Below are 14340 nucleotides of genomic sequence, written 5' to 3'. Positions count from 1 at the left end.
GCAATAAATACCTGCTTGTCAACTTGAAAACTTTGTTGGTGAGTTTGTTCCTGGAGTTTTCTCTGAATCAACCGTGAGGAAGAGTGCTTACTTCATCTTGAAGACCCCTGCCTGCATGAGGAAGACAGCTTACTTCATTCTCAAGACCCCTGCCCACAATCACCGGAGAGCAGTGCGCAGACACCAAGAGGAGGATGTGAAATACGAGCTCACTCCTCTAATCGAGATAACAGGGGTTTATTGAGGGACAAAGTCAATAAAGCAAAAGCAACAGCACTGGGTGCATGACCATAGCCAGAGATGCACTGATTAGCATTTGTTACAGGTTTATATACTTTCACTATTGCATTAGCCATATACATATTCATAATTCCCATGTATAGGCAGGGAATATTATAAGTAGCTCCAGGAACTTATTATCATAAGTCTCCTTTTCTTGGTGCCTGCACACTGCTCTCCAGTGATTGAGGGCAGGGGTCTTGAGGATGAAGTAAGCAGTCTTCCCCATGCGGGCAGGGGTCTTCAAGATAAAGTAAGAAGAGAGTTATAAAGTAGGTATGTTTATTATGGTGCCGGGTGCAAGGGGGATTGCTCCTCCTAACTTGCACACCAAGGGGTTAAGCAAGCAGATATTTATTACACACAAACGTGCATATTTATTAGGTTCCCGAGAGTTCGGCAGAGATATTACAATTACTTTAAGTACTTATTATCATAAGTCTCCTCCCTTTTGGCGCTTGCGCACTGCCTTCTGGTGCTCTTGGGCAGGGGTCTTCATGTTGAAGTAAGCAGTCTTCCTCACGGTGCACTTTTCACCTTTGGCACAGTTGGATGCCCCAGTAGTCACAAATTATCTGAAACCAACCGTATCTGCAAGTTTCTGATAGCTGGCAAATATTTAGAACAGTGTGACCTTTGTACAAAATTTATTGCAAGCAACACAGGATGGGCAGACAAGGAGTATCCTAAGCTAGCAGATGTTCAGGAGTCACTGTCTCTAAGCTAACTGATAATTAGAAGGATGGTAAAAAATTCTTCACTCTGGATGGCAGGATGGAAGGATGACAAGAAGCAATTCACTCTTGTTAGTAAGACTACTAAATTCTTTTATCAGACCACAGACTTACAAAACAAACATTGTTCTCCATCTTAGACCTAAGTTAAGTTAAAAGTCTATTATAAACCCTATGTTTTCCAGGCACTTGCTTTCCTTATATCAACAGTGTACTTTTCACCTTTGGCATAGTTGGATACCCCAGTAATCACAAAACTATCTGAAACCAGCCATATTCATAATTTTTCTGATAACTGGCAAATTTTTAGAACAGTGTGACCTTCGTACAAAATTTATTGCAAGCAACACAGGATGGGCAGACAAGGGATATCCAAAGCTAGCAGATATTTGGAGGCACTGTCTCTAAACTAGCGGATAAGTAGAAGGATGGTATGAAATAACTCATTCATGTTTAGTGGGGCCACTAAATCCTGTTATCTTATCACAGACTTACAACACAAACATTGTTCTTTATCTTCCACCTAAGTTAAGGTAAAAGTACTTTAATCCTATGTTTTCCAGGCACTAGCTTTCCTCATATCAAGTCTGTCCTTCCCCCATCGTCATCACCCCCTCCCCCTTTTATTTTACTTTTACAAATTCTTTTGCTATGTAACTCCATTTTGCTCAAGAGTTTTGGACATTTTCAACTTGTCTAATCTTGTGTCTTTAGCAAGCTTTTTTTTTCTGTTATTGCGAACTCATACAGTTATATCCACATAGCAACACCTATGATTTGTGAAAGACAATACATTTATGTGTTTATTACAAGGAGACTTATGATAATAGGTTCCTGATGCTAGTTATAATATTCCTCGCCTATGTGCAGGAATTATGAATATGTATATGGCTAATGCAATAGTGAAAGTATATAAACTTGGAACAAACACTAATCAGTGCGCCTCTGGCTACCGTCACGCGCCCAGCGCTGCTGCTTTTGCTGTATTGACTTTGTCCCTCAGTAAAACCCTGTTATCTCGATTAGGAGTGAGCTCATATTTCACACTACCGCAAGGGTAAAGTTCCAAACTACTCTTAGAATATTGTGAGTACCTTATCTATGGTCTGTTTCTGCCTCTTGTTTCTGAGAAAGGGAGCCTCCATCCCCTCTATAACAACTGCAAAGTTGGTGTCTGATTTTCAGATGTACGTTTTATCTCTAACTTAATGTAATGAAGGTTATTATAGGAACGGCACAAATGAATGCGAGGCATCCCCACTTACCCCCACCACGGAAGGGTAATGGGGCTGAGACTGGCACAAGAGTTTTTCCACACACCCTAGCTCCGTGTATTCTCACGTCCAGACCAATATTCTCTCTTTTTGCCTGTTTGCCGCTCGCCCTCGCTCAGCAGCTTTAGCAACTGCTGCGGCACCGCTGCTGTAACGTCTCCTCCTCTTCCACTCAGAGCCTCACCACCGCCGAATGGTGACGCAAAGAGAAAGGCCGCGCTACGCGACTGCTGCATATTCACCAGCGGCGAAGCGTATTGGTGACTGCGTCCGGAAACGGAGTGTGAGCAGCTGACAGCAACATGGCGGCTGCTGCTGCTGCTGCTGCTGCTGCTGCTGCTGCTGCTGCTGCTGCTGCTGCTGCTGCTGCTGCTGCTGGGCGGCGTGGCGGGGTGCTGGGGCGACCCCCGGCGCCCGTGCAGGACCTGCCGCTCCCCGGCGAGCTGGTGAAGCCCTCAGTGACAGAGCTGGCCCAAGTGAGGACCAACATTCTGTGCACCGTGCCCGGCTGCGGCAAAGTTCTGCCCAACAGGCCAGCTCTCAACATGCACCTCAACAAAGCCCACCCTGTCCAGGTACCACCACCCCGACTTGGCACACTGAGCGCCTCCCCCTTGCTGAGCCCCCCGGGGGTGGCGGGGTCGCCCCTCACCACGGTCTGTGGGGTTATGTAATGGTGAGCCTCCTTCCATTCTGGGACGAAGCCACCATGGGACCCTACTGAGGTCCAGCCTGGCCCCTTCCTGGGGCGCGGGTAATGGAATTTGGGTGTCCGGGTGGGAGGTGGGGCCCCTCTGGGACTATGCTAGGGGCGGTGGCTGCTACGTCTCATTCTGCAGGGTTGGCATGGTGGAGCTTGGTGGTGCGAGGGGACTGGACTACACAAGATAGGGGAGCGTTTCTCATTGCCTTGGATGGAGAACTGATTCAGTACAGAACTGCAGAGAAGGACTTGGGGGTTGTTGGTTCATGAGAAACTGAACATGAGCCGGCAGTGTGTGCTCACAGCTCAAAAAGCCAACTATATGTTGGGCTTCATCAGCCAGCAGGTTGTAAGAGGTGATCCTGCCTCTTTGCTCTTGTGAGACCTCACTTGGAGTACTGTGTGCACTTCTGGTGTCTTCAATTTAAGAAGGATGTGGAGCTGTTGGAGGAAGATCAGGGGGCTGGAGCACCTCCCATATGAAGACAGGATAAGAAAGTTGAAGCTGTTCAGCCTGGAGAAGGTTGCGTGGAGACCTCATAGCAGCCTTCCAGTACCTGAGGGGGCCTTAAAGGGTGCTGGGGAGAGACTCTTCTTCATCAGGGACTGTAGCAATAGGACAAGGGATAACGGGTTCAAGCTTAAACAGGGGAAGTTCAGGTTAGATGTAAGGAAGCAGTTCTTTACTGTGAGGGTGGTGAGGCCCTGGAACAGGTTGCCCAAAGAAGTGGTAAATGCTCCATCCCTGGCAGTGTTCAGGGCCAGGTTGTTGTTGCTAAGTAATGCTTACTTTGATCAGGGACTTATCAGTCTCATGCTCTACCATTCACAAGGGCACGAGAAGCCAGGAGCAAGCAGAGACAGGACCCCTGACCCAAACTAGCCATGGGTGCATTCCATACCACAGAATGTCCTGCCCAGTATATAAGTTGTATATAAACTGACTAACCCACAGCTTTGCTCCTCTGTATGATCTGAGATGACTGTCTGCTGAACATGACAATTTCAGTTTCTCCTATCCCTCTACTACTACACATGTGTGATATAATACAGCACATAGTCAGAAATTAAATAAAACAGAGCCAGGAGATATCAAGTACACTTGAGAGTACTGAGACAAGGAAGTACAGACAAAATACAATCTTTGTAAATAATTAAATTCACTTAAGTTTTATGTATAGAATTAAGCAACAATAGGATTTTAGTAGAGTCCTGGGTTCAGCAGTAGCAGACATTTTTTCTCCTTCTTGGTAGCTGGTGCAGTGCTGTGTTTTGACTTTCGGGCTGGAAACAGTGCTGATAGCACCTATGTTTTGAGAAATTCATGGTAGTCCTGCGGAGAAGGACTTGGGGGTGTTAGCCAATGAGAAAATGAACATGAGCCAGCAGTGTGCACTTACAGCCCAGAAAGCCAACCGTATCCTGGGCTGCATCAAGAGGAGTGTGACCAGCAGGTCAAAGGAGGTGATCCTGCCCCTCTACTCTGCTCTTGTGAGACCTCACTTGGAGTGCTGTGTGCAGTTCTGGTGTCCTCAACATAAAAAGGACATGGTACTGTTAGAACAAGTCCAGAGGAGGGCCACGAGGATGATCAGGGGACTGAAGCACCTCCCATATGAAGACAGGCTGAGAAAGTTGGGGCTGTTCAGCCTGGAGAAGAGAAGGCTGCGTGGAGACCTCTTAGCAGCCTTCCAGTATCTGAAGGGGGCCTACAGGGATGCTGGGGAGGGACTATTCATTAGGGACTGTAGTGATAGGACAACGGGTAATGGGTTGAAACTTAAACAGCAGAGGTTTAGACTTGATATAAGGAAGAAATTATTTCCTGTTAGGGTGGTGAGGTACTGGAATGGGTTGCCCAGGGAGGTTGTGAATGCTCCATCCCTGGCAGTGTTGAAGGCCAGGTTGGATGAAGCCTTGGGTGATATGGTTTAGTGTGAGGTGTTTAGTGTGAGAGGGTTTGGAACTAGATGATCTTGAGGTCCTTTCCAATCCTAACTATTCTATGATTCTATGAAATGTTTGGTTTGTCCAAGGGCTTTCTGAGCCTCATGCTCTGCCAGGGAGGAGGGGAGGCCGGGAGGAAGGAGAGACAGGACACCTGACCCAGGCTAGCCAAAGAGGTATTCCATACCATAGCACGTCATGCCCAGGATGTAACCAAGAGTGACCCAGAAGGACTAGTGCTCTGGAGGTCGGAGGAGGTATAGGTCGGTGCTCAGTCAGGCAGGGTGGGGTGAGTTATGGGTTTGCGGCTGGTGAGGTATTCTTTTCACTTGTTATTTCCTTTATCATTATTATTATTATTGGTGGTAGCAATAGTGATTTGTGTTATACCTTAGTTATTAAAGTGTTCTTATCTCAAAGCGTGGGGGCTGCATTCTTTGGATTCTCCTCCCCAACTATCCGTGAGTTGGGAGAGCAAGGGGGGGAGTGAGTGCACGGGCTGTGAGGCTTGGTTTAAACCATGACAAGCAGCTATACCAATGAGAAGTTTGTGGCTTTGTAATCATGGAATCATAGAATAGTTAGGGTTGGAAAGGATCTTAAGATCATCAAGTTCAAAACCCCCTTGCTATGGGGGCAGTTTTTTAGACTGATACTCGAGAGGTTATTACTAATTTTTATAAGATTGCCGTGGTTTAAACCAAATCCTCACAGTACTCTCACTCACTCCCCCCCTTGCTCCCCCAACTCCCGGAGAGTTAGGAAGGAGAATCCAATGAATGTAGCCCCCACGGGTTGAGATAAGAATGGTTTAATTGCTAAGGCACAACACAAATCACTACTGCCATTACTACTACAAATAATAATGATACAGCAAACAACAAGCGAAAAGAATACAAAACCCCACCAGCAACCGACCCATAACTTACTCCACTCTGCCCGGCCGAGCACCGCGTGCTGCCTCCTCCATTTCCCCCCAGAGCTCCACCCTTCCAGCTCTCTCTCTCAGTTGCATCCTGGGCATCACGTGCTATGGTATGGAATACCTCATTGGCTAGCCTGGGTCAGGTGTCCTATCTCTGTTTCCTCCAGGCCTCCCCTCCTTCCCGGCAGAGCACGTGCTCAGAAAAGGCCTTGAACAAAAACACCCTCAAAACATGCTCGCTATCAAGCAACTGTTCCCAGCCCAGAAGTCAAAACACAGCACTGCACCAGCTACAAGAAGGAGAAAAAATGACTGCTACTGCTCAACCCATGACAAAGATTTAGCTAAACTTGGTTTATTAAAGTGAATTTCTAAGTTTATTGTAAGTGTGGGAAACTTAGGGGTCATTGTCAATGTGCCTAATCACAACTTTAAGGACAGCTGCTAGAATGATACATTAATATCATAGAATCATAGAATAGTTAGGGTTGAAAAGGACCTTAAGATCATCTAGTTCCAACCCCCCTGCCACACCTCGCACTAAACCATGTCACCCAAGACTCTGTCTAGCCTGGCCTTGAACACTGCCAGGGATGGAGCATTCACAGCTTCCTTGGACAAACCATTCCAGTGCCTCACCACCTTCACAGTAAAGAACTTGTTCCTTATATCTAATCTAATCTAAACTTTCCCTGTTTAAGTTTTAACCTGTTACCCCTTGTCTTACAACTACAGTCCCCAATGAAGAGTCCCTCCCCAGCATCCCTGTAGGCCCCCTTCAGATACTGGAAAGGCTGCTATGAGGTCTCCACGCAGCCTTCTCTTCTCCAGGCTGAACAGCCCCAACTTTCTCAGCCTGTCCTCATATAGGAGGTACTCCAGCCCCCTGATCATCCTCATGGCCATCCTTTGGACTTGTTCTAACAGTTCCATGTCTTTTTATGTTGAGGACACCAGAACTGCACACAATACTCCAAGTGAGGTCTCACGAGAGCAGAGAAGCGACGCAGGATCACTTCCTTTGACCTGCTGGTTGTACTCCTTTAGATCCAGCCCAGGATACGGTTGGCTTTCTGGGCTGTGAGTGCACACTGCTGGCTCATGTTTATTTTCTCATCAACCAACACCCTCAATTCCTTCTCCACAGGGCTGCTCTGAATCTCTTCTCTGCCCTATCTGTAGCTGTGCCTGGGATTGCTCTGACCTAAGTGTAGGACCTTGCACATGACATGGTTAAACTTCATAAGGTTGGCATCAGCCCACCTCACAAGTGTGTCAAGTCCCTCTGGATGGCATCCCTACCCTCCAGCATATCAACCAAACTACACAGCTTGGTGTCATTGGCAAACTTTCTGAGGGTGCACTGAATCCCACTGTCCATGTTGCTGACAAAGATGTTGAACAAGACTGGTACCAACAGAGATCCCTGAGGGACACCACTCGTTACTGGTCTCCAGCTGGCCATTGAGCCATTGACCACAACTCTTTCTATGTGTCCATCCAGACAGTTCTTTATCCACCGAGTGATCCATCTATCAAATTGATGTCTCTCCAATTTAGGGACAAGGATGTCATGTGGGACAGTGTAACACTTTGCACAAGTCCAGGTAGATGATGTCAGCTGCTCTACCCCTGTCCATCAGTTCCATTAGCCCCGTCATAGAAGGCCACCAAATTGGTCAGGCATGATTTCCCCTTAGTGAACTTTGAAATTACTTGCTAATAGATGACAGTGAAGAAGTATCTTGGGTAAGCATTTTACAATAACCAGCTAGAACCTAACTAGTGTTTGCTGACATAGCAGTGTGACTTTCCAAATTTAAAGTTCAGCCAAAGGATGAAGTGATGAAGAGGAAGATGATGAAGAATCAACCACCTCTTCCCCTTCTTCCCCTCTGGGCGGGATGTGGAGGAGACTTGAAAGAATGTAACCCCATGAGTTAAGAGCAGTCCAGTAACAAAAGTATAATGTAAAACTAATAATAATAATGATAAGTGAAATAACAAGGGGAGAGAATACAGAACTACAAAAGGGAAGGGAAAAAACAAACCAATAAACACAAGTGGTGCACAGTACAATTGCTCACCATGCGCCAACCAATACCCATCCTGACCTGAGCAGCGATCTGGGCCTTCCGGGTAACTCCCCCCAGTTTATATACTGTGCATGAGATGCTGTGGTATGGAATATCCCTTTGGCTAATTTGAGTTAGGTGACCTCTCTTTGCTTTCTCCTGGCTTCTCATGCCTCTCTTCACTGTCAGAGCATGAGAGACTGAAAAGTCCTTGATCAGAGTAAGCATTACTTAGCAACAACTAAAACATTGGTGTGTTATCAGTACTGTTATCAGTACTGTTCTCAGACTAAAGCCAAAACCACAGCACTGCACCAGCTACTATGAAGGAGAAAGTAACTGTTACAGCTGAACCCAGGACAGAGGTTCAGAATTGGCAGTTACTTCAGTGAGATTTTATTTATGCTCTGAATTAAGTGGCTGTACTTGGCATTTTTCATTTTATTACCAGTAAACTGTAAATAGTGCCTACATAATTATTATGTCAGGAGAGTGTTGTGTTATACCATGTGTGACTAATTTTAATAGAGCTTCGAGGAGACTGTGCTACTAACAAGTAAAACCACATTGACTCAGCAGTGTAGTATCCTTAGGGAAAGCATTTTGTTCTAATAACACAGAAGGCAGTTTTTGGCATGGGGCAGTGAGTATCTTAGAAGTAAATACTACAGTACTATTACTCTGTAAAGGCTTTAATTTCACTTGGCAGTATTGATGGTACATTTGCATATTAGCATCTACTTTGGTGAAAAACTCCATTTGAACTTTCAAATTACTTAGTAAAGTGCCTTCAACTCATTGAGGGGTGTAAACTCAGTGTGTTAAAGTTGATGTGTATTCTGAATGTTGTCTTTCATACACAAACCTATAGAACTGTCAACTTCTCAATTGCTTCTTTTGCAGGATGGAAAACTTAATGCACTAATAAGGAAGGGTTTGAAAGCATCTCAGAAATTCTATTGCTGTCCTATTGAAGGCTGCCCTAGAGGACCAAACAGACCATTTTCCCAATTTTCTCTTGTCAAACAGGTATTCCTATTTCCTAAACTATTATTTTCATACTGATTTATTACTGACTGTCTCTACTCCAGAGTGTACACTTTTGCCTTGAGATATGAGCAAAGCATCTCAGTATATGTCTACAAGTTGGAGAATCATATTCAGAAACTCAGTGCGGGCATATGGTTAAGGAATTTGCATGTTGATATTAGAAGGCTTGAACCTTTTGGTGAGGCAGATGCCAGTATGTTCTGCTAAACTAGAAGACAGTCCCTCTCCAATTAAAAAGATGGAGAAAGATCAAAGGGGGGGAAGGAGAGAATCACAGTAGCAACCAATAATGGTTTAAAATGTGGCTTATGCTTTTAAACTGCTTTTTTTAAGTGATCAAGAACTAAGAGTTTTTCTCTGCTTTAGTGTCAAAATGCAACTGTTTATCTATTTAACTGTTTATCTGCACTGATTATCTGTTTAAGAAAACATGTAACAATTGTTTCTGCATGAATGAGTAAAAAAAACTTTCTTCTGCTGTTGGTTACCCATGATAACTTGGGGAGACAATAGGAAATGGAATGGCTAGCACTTGGTGTTGTGAATGAAAAGGAGAAATTCCGGTGTTTGCTTTGAAGTTGACCTGTTTGACTTGAGAGTATTTGCTTAGTTGTAGATCTTCAGGAGCATGCGCGTGTTGCAACATACAATAACTATGCTCTTTAAAAAGGTTTGTCTATAGATTTATTAATGTCCATAGGAAATCTCTAGTAGCATTAAGACACATAAATGTTTATCTGTGTTTTAAGATGTGCATAGCACAAGCAGACTTGCAAACTTTAAATTCTTTCTGTTGATTTATTTAAGCTTGTGTTTTATTCTCAATGAGACTTTTAAAAAATATATTTATTCTACAATTTGATGCTATTTAACAACTAAAAAAAAGAAGCAAATATTAATGTCTTCCCTAAACATTATTTTCTTTTTTATATTAGCTGAAGGCTAATATTTACTTTTCATTGTGTATTCTAGCATTTTATGAAAATGCATGCTGAAAAGAAGCACAAATGTGATAAATGTAGTAACTCCTATGGTACAGAGTGGTATTTGAAACGGCACATAGAGGTCTGTGGCAAGACTTTCCAGTGTACTTGTGGGTGCCCTTATGCCAGCAGAACAGCACTGTTGTCTCATATTTACAGAACTGGCCATGAAATTCCTGCAGAACACAGGTAAAAATGAAGCGGTTAAGTAATACTTCTGTTCATCACCAAGTTCTCTGACTGGCTTTTTTGTCTTCTTTCTGTTGATTAAATTGGAAATAGGCTTGCATTATTTTAGCTGTAAAGCAGTTTGCAGTTTCCTTGTTCTGTTACTTTTGGTAGTTTCTGATTTGTTGAAGGCAAGGGTGATTGTCTAATCAATAAGATTAAGTTTCCCTACATATAAAACAAAAATACTGATGACACTTCACTGCATGGGATAAATGCTGGTGGTTCTTGTATCTGCTTTTACAGTTCTGTGAGAGTAGAGATTATTTGGAAATGTTTATAGCTGGTAACTGGTGTGTAATGCAGTTCAGATTATTTTCTTTTATAGTCTAGTTATCTTTCCAAGTACTGATGGGGTGTTTTTATTTTTATTTTTTTCTTTAATGACTTTATATGCATGTCTAGATTTAAAGTTGTCTTAATGTGTACATATATTTCATAAAGGGTAGTCTGTTTCCTGAGGCTGAACCTGTCTGGTTTGGAGATACAACTGCTGCAAAATCAAGTTTTGTGTGAAGGAGTGCTAACTGTGTTTTGGTTTCCATGAGAGGCTTTTGCCTGTACACTAGTTTTAAAAGCTGTCCTCTCAATGCTCAGTCTGAGTTAGCATCAAAGTAACAAATTAAACGTGTCTTCAATTAGAGTACTTAATGTATGAGGGGGAAGAAACCATCTAAATTTCCACCTTCATTTAGAAATAGGTCTCTGTAGAGGGGCTAACCTTTTTTCTTTTTGAAATGGGAGAGTGAGGAATTAAATCTTACAGAACTGAAGTTCATGGAGACTTTTTATATTTTAATCAGGATTTGTTGCTTTCTTCATACCCAACCTCATCTGTGACTTCAGTTTATATTTTCAGTGCAGTGACTCAAAAGAATGGAACGCAGGTGTTTTGTGCTTGAAAGGAGTATAAATTATTGATCTTGTGTTCACAGGGATCCTCCTAGTAAGAAAAGGAAAATGAAAACCTCTATACATAATCAGCATTTGGCAGAGAAAGCAAATGAAGCATTCACCAACACACACAATAATAATCCTGGCACTCAGGAATTGGAGTCCTCTGAAGTGAAACTAGCAACATCTTCTGAAAGCTCCTCCAGTTCTAACCTCACGAACCAAATGCAGCCAAAATGTACGCTGAAGATGCTCTTACCAAAGCCCAAAGTGGCTTTGGTTAAACTTCCTGTGATGCAGTTTGCTCACTTGCCTATATATGTATCTGCAACAGACTCTTCTGTCAAATCTGCTGTAGTGGCTGTTGATAATCAAGGTTTGCTTATAAGTACTGTTCATTTATTGCCTCAACCAATAGGAATTCTGATTCCAGCACTGGAGGCAGAAACACTTGTATTTAAAGACAGTATGTCTGTTTCAAAAGTGACAAATTCTGGTGATCATGAACCAGTAAATACTGGTGTACAAGTTGAGTTGGATATGGTTACATTGAGTAACACAGGGCAAGAGATGGGGAATATTTGTCACAAGAATAAAATTTCTTCAATAAATATACAGACTGACTTATCTTATATTTCACAGAACTTTGTATCAGCTGCAGCCTGGACTCCCAATTCTTCTGTATCCTCCTGCTCTCAGACAGATCTGTCATTCAGTTCACAGGTTTCACTGCCCATCAGTGTACAAACACAGACGCTGCTGCCTGCTTCCAAACTGACTTCATCCATAGCTGCTCAAACTGAAGCTTTTAGTCAGGCTTGTTTTCCAATATGTGGCATTTCTAGAGAGACTCAAACCAGTAGGACACAGGACTTTATTGATGGAAGGGTGCAGATGGACCAGGCTGTGATGTGCAGTGACATCTTTGACAGTGTTCATTCATCATATAATGTTTCTACTCGCATTGAACTTCCAGAAAGCAACTTAATGCCTGCAAATATAGCTCAAACCTTACTGCAAAGAAGTAATTGCAAGAGCCTGAATCAAGATACAGTGAAGTCTGAATCCTTTGTCAGCTTCAGTACACAGCCTAATATACTTCCACCTCAAAATACGATGGATAATCAAACCCAGACAATGGACTTGCTAAGTGATCTGGAAAACATCTTTTCAGGAAATATGCCTGGCCAGACACTGGATAATCGGGGCCTTTTGTCTGAGACAAGTTCTAATGCTGACATGCATCTGCTATCTGGTCCATCACAGAGCACAGGAATAGACTTTGACATTGAAGAGTTCTTTTCAGCATCCAATATTCAAACTCAGACTGAAGAGAGTGAGCTTGGTACCCTGAACCTTGAGCCAGTTTTGGAGTCACTGGACATTGAAACTCAGACTGATTTCTTATTTTCAGATAGTGCAACTCAATCGTATAGCTGCCAAGGAAATTCTAACTTCTTAGGTTTGGAGATGTTTGATACACAGACACAGACAGACTTGAATTTATTCTTGGACAGTAATACCCATCTGCCTTTAGGAAGTACTCTGAAGCAGTCTAGTTTCTTCATGAGTACTGATTCATCTGATACAGAAACCCAGACAGAAGTGTATCCAGCTACTAAAAATATACCTACTAATACTGAAAGAAAAGTCCAGCTCAGTAGTGCTGAAACACAGACTATGGATAGCTGCTTTGAGAATCTAGGGATTTTATTCTTTACCAGCAATGAGACACAGACAGCAGTGGATGACTTTCTTCTGGCTGACTTAGCCTGGAACACAATGGAGTCTCAGTTCAGTTCAGTAGAAACACAGACCTGTGAAGAGCTGTGCTTCTTGTTTCAGAGCTCTGACAAGCCTAGCCATTGAGTACTACGTAATATCACTGTTTCCTGTAGTTTGAAATTAAGTTATTGGGGTGGGAGAGATGGCTTGACCAAGTCATCCACTTTGCATTATTGAGTGTAGTTATTGTGGAGCAGTTGACCTAAGAGACTTCTCATGCTGAAGGTACTCTGTGAGATGTATAAATTTAAATAAACTTTAAATAAACTGGTTTTATGAATGGAGGGGAAGGGGAGGCTGTAACATGCTAATGTACATTTGAACCTTAAAAAAGAATTCATGGTGCCTCTGTTTTTTCCTGGAACTTCTTTACAAAGGTGATACTGCTTTCATTTAAACAGAAAAACTTTTTAAGTTGTTCTGTATATGTATGTATTTCTGTCTACTCCTGGCTGGTTCCAGTGTGCTGGACCACAACCCTGACCTGTCCAATTCAGATGCTTCCCTGAACTTATGGGGGAGGATTCTATTAGTGTAAGCTACTTCTGTTTACCTTTTCTCAGTAGCTTGTATTTTAAATCCAGCATGAACATAATAAGCCATATTGTTGTCTTTTAATTTATGCCTTCACAGCTTGTTCTCCTGCATAAATTGGTATTTTCCAAACACTAGACATGTAGAGACTCATGACTTGTTAAATATATTTATTATAAAATATCTGTAGAAAGCAATAATTTTTTTACATTTTTTCCCTGAGTGGCACTGATGCCCTTTGAAGGGTAGGAAAAGAACTTGGAATACACAATTGTAGGAGAAATTAGTATGTTGTCCTTTTAGCTATTGTAATAAATGGGACTAACATTTCTAGAGTCTTCAGGAGGGATTTGCTGAAATTATTTCTGTCTCTAAGGTGCAAATGTTACAATGTGTGTGCCTTAAACACTGGAATAATTTGGTTTTGCTGAAATTCTCCTAGCTTTATTAAGATACAAGTTGAGAAATGTTACAGTGGTTTATACCTCTGTTACCTTAACAGAAATCTTTACAAATGGGAAAATACATTCTCTAAAATACCTAGACTCCTTGTTTTGGACTTCCCACTTCCAAAACCAACTGGAATCCGTACAGCAGAGCTGGGAGATCAGCTCACAGAAGCCCTTTCAGAACAGCTGTATCTTGCTTTTGCACATCAGTCTGCAGCCCTCAGTTCCTGCAGCTTATAGAGAATTTTTTCTGAGTATAGTCAAATTCAAGCAAACTGATTTTTTCAGAGAAGAAATGTGTGTTCTCTTGGATTTTTTTTAATTTTTTTTAATGTTCATCTTGCCCTTTGTATTATTGTTTGCAGTATTTTTCATTTGCATGAAAAAGAAATTAAGCCAGCTGTGAATGTATGTTGAAATTTGGCCTTAACTAATTTTTATCTCTTACTATAATACCTACAAAACGTAAGCCTCCAGTTT

The 14340-nt window shown here is 42.5% G+C and overlaps 1 protein-coding gene across 1 annotated transcript; it reads left to right on the top strand.

Moving 5' to 3' along the window:
- Positions 1-2799: 2799 nt before the first annotated feature.
- Positions 2800-13002, top strand: LOC117438314 (ATM interactor-like). Its single transcript, XM_034073864.1, has 4 exons — positions 2800-2862; positions 8841-8966; positions 9960-10159; positions 11134-13002. The coding sequence occupies exons 1-4, from the start codon at positions 2833-2835 to the stop codon at positions 12959-12961; spliced, it is 2184 nt and encodes a 727-aa protein (XP_033929755.1). The 5' UTR covers positions 2800-2832; the 3' UTR covers positions 12962-13002.
- The last annotated feature ends 1338 nt before the right edge of the window (positions 13003-14340 follow it).

Source organism: Melopsittacus undulatus (assembly GCF_012275295.1).
Source record: "Melopsittacus undulatus isolate bMelUnd1 chromosome W unlocalized genomic scaffold, bMelUnd1.mat.Z SUPER_W_unloc_9, whole genome shotgun sequence".
Taxonomy (NCBI): Eukaryota; Metazoa; Chordata; class Aves; order Psittaciformes; family Psittaculidae; genus Melopsittacus; species Melopsittacus undulatus.
This window is presented reverse-complemented; position numbering and strand designations above follow the sequence as displayed.

Coding starts and splice junctions, on each gene's coding strand:
- LOC117438314 (XM_034073864.1), top strand. CDS start 2,833: ATGCACCTCAACAAAGCCCACCCTGTCCAG. Junction 8,967..9,959: donor AATTTTCTCTTGTCAAACAG/GTATTCCTATTT, acceptor TGTGTATTCTAG/CATTTTATGAAAATGCATGC. Junction 10,160..11,133: donor GAAATTCCTGCAGAACACAG/GTAAAAATGAAG, acceptor TTGTGTTCACAG/GGATCCTCCTAGTAAGAAAA.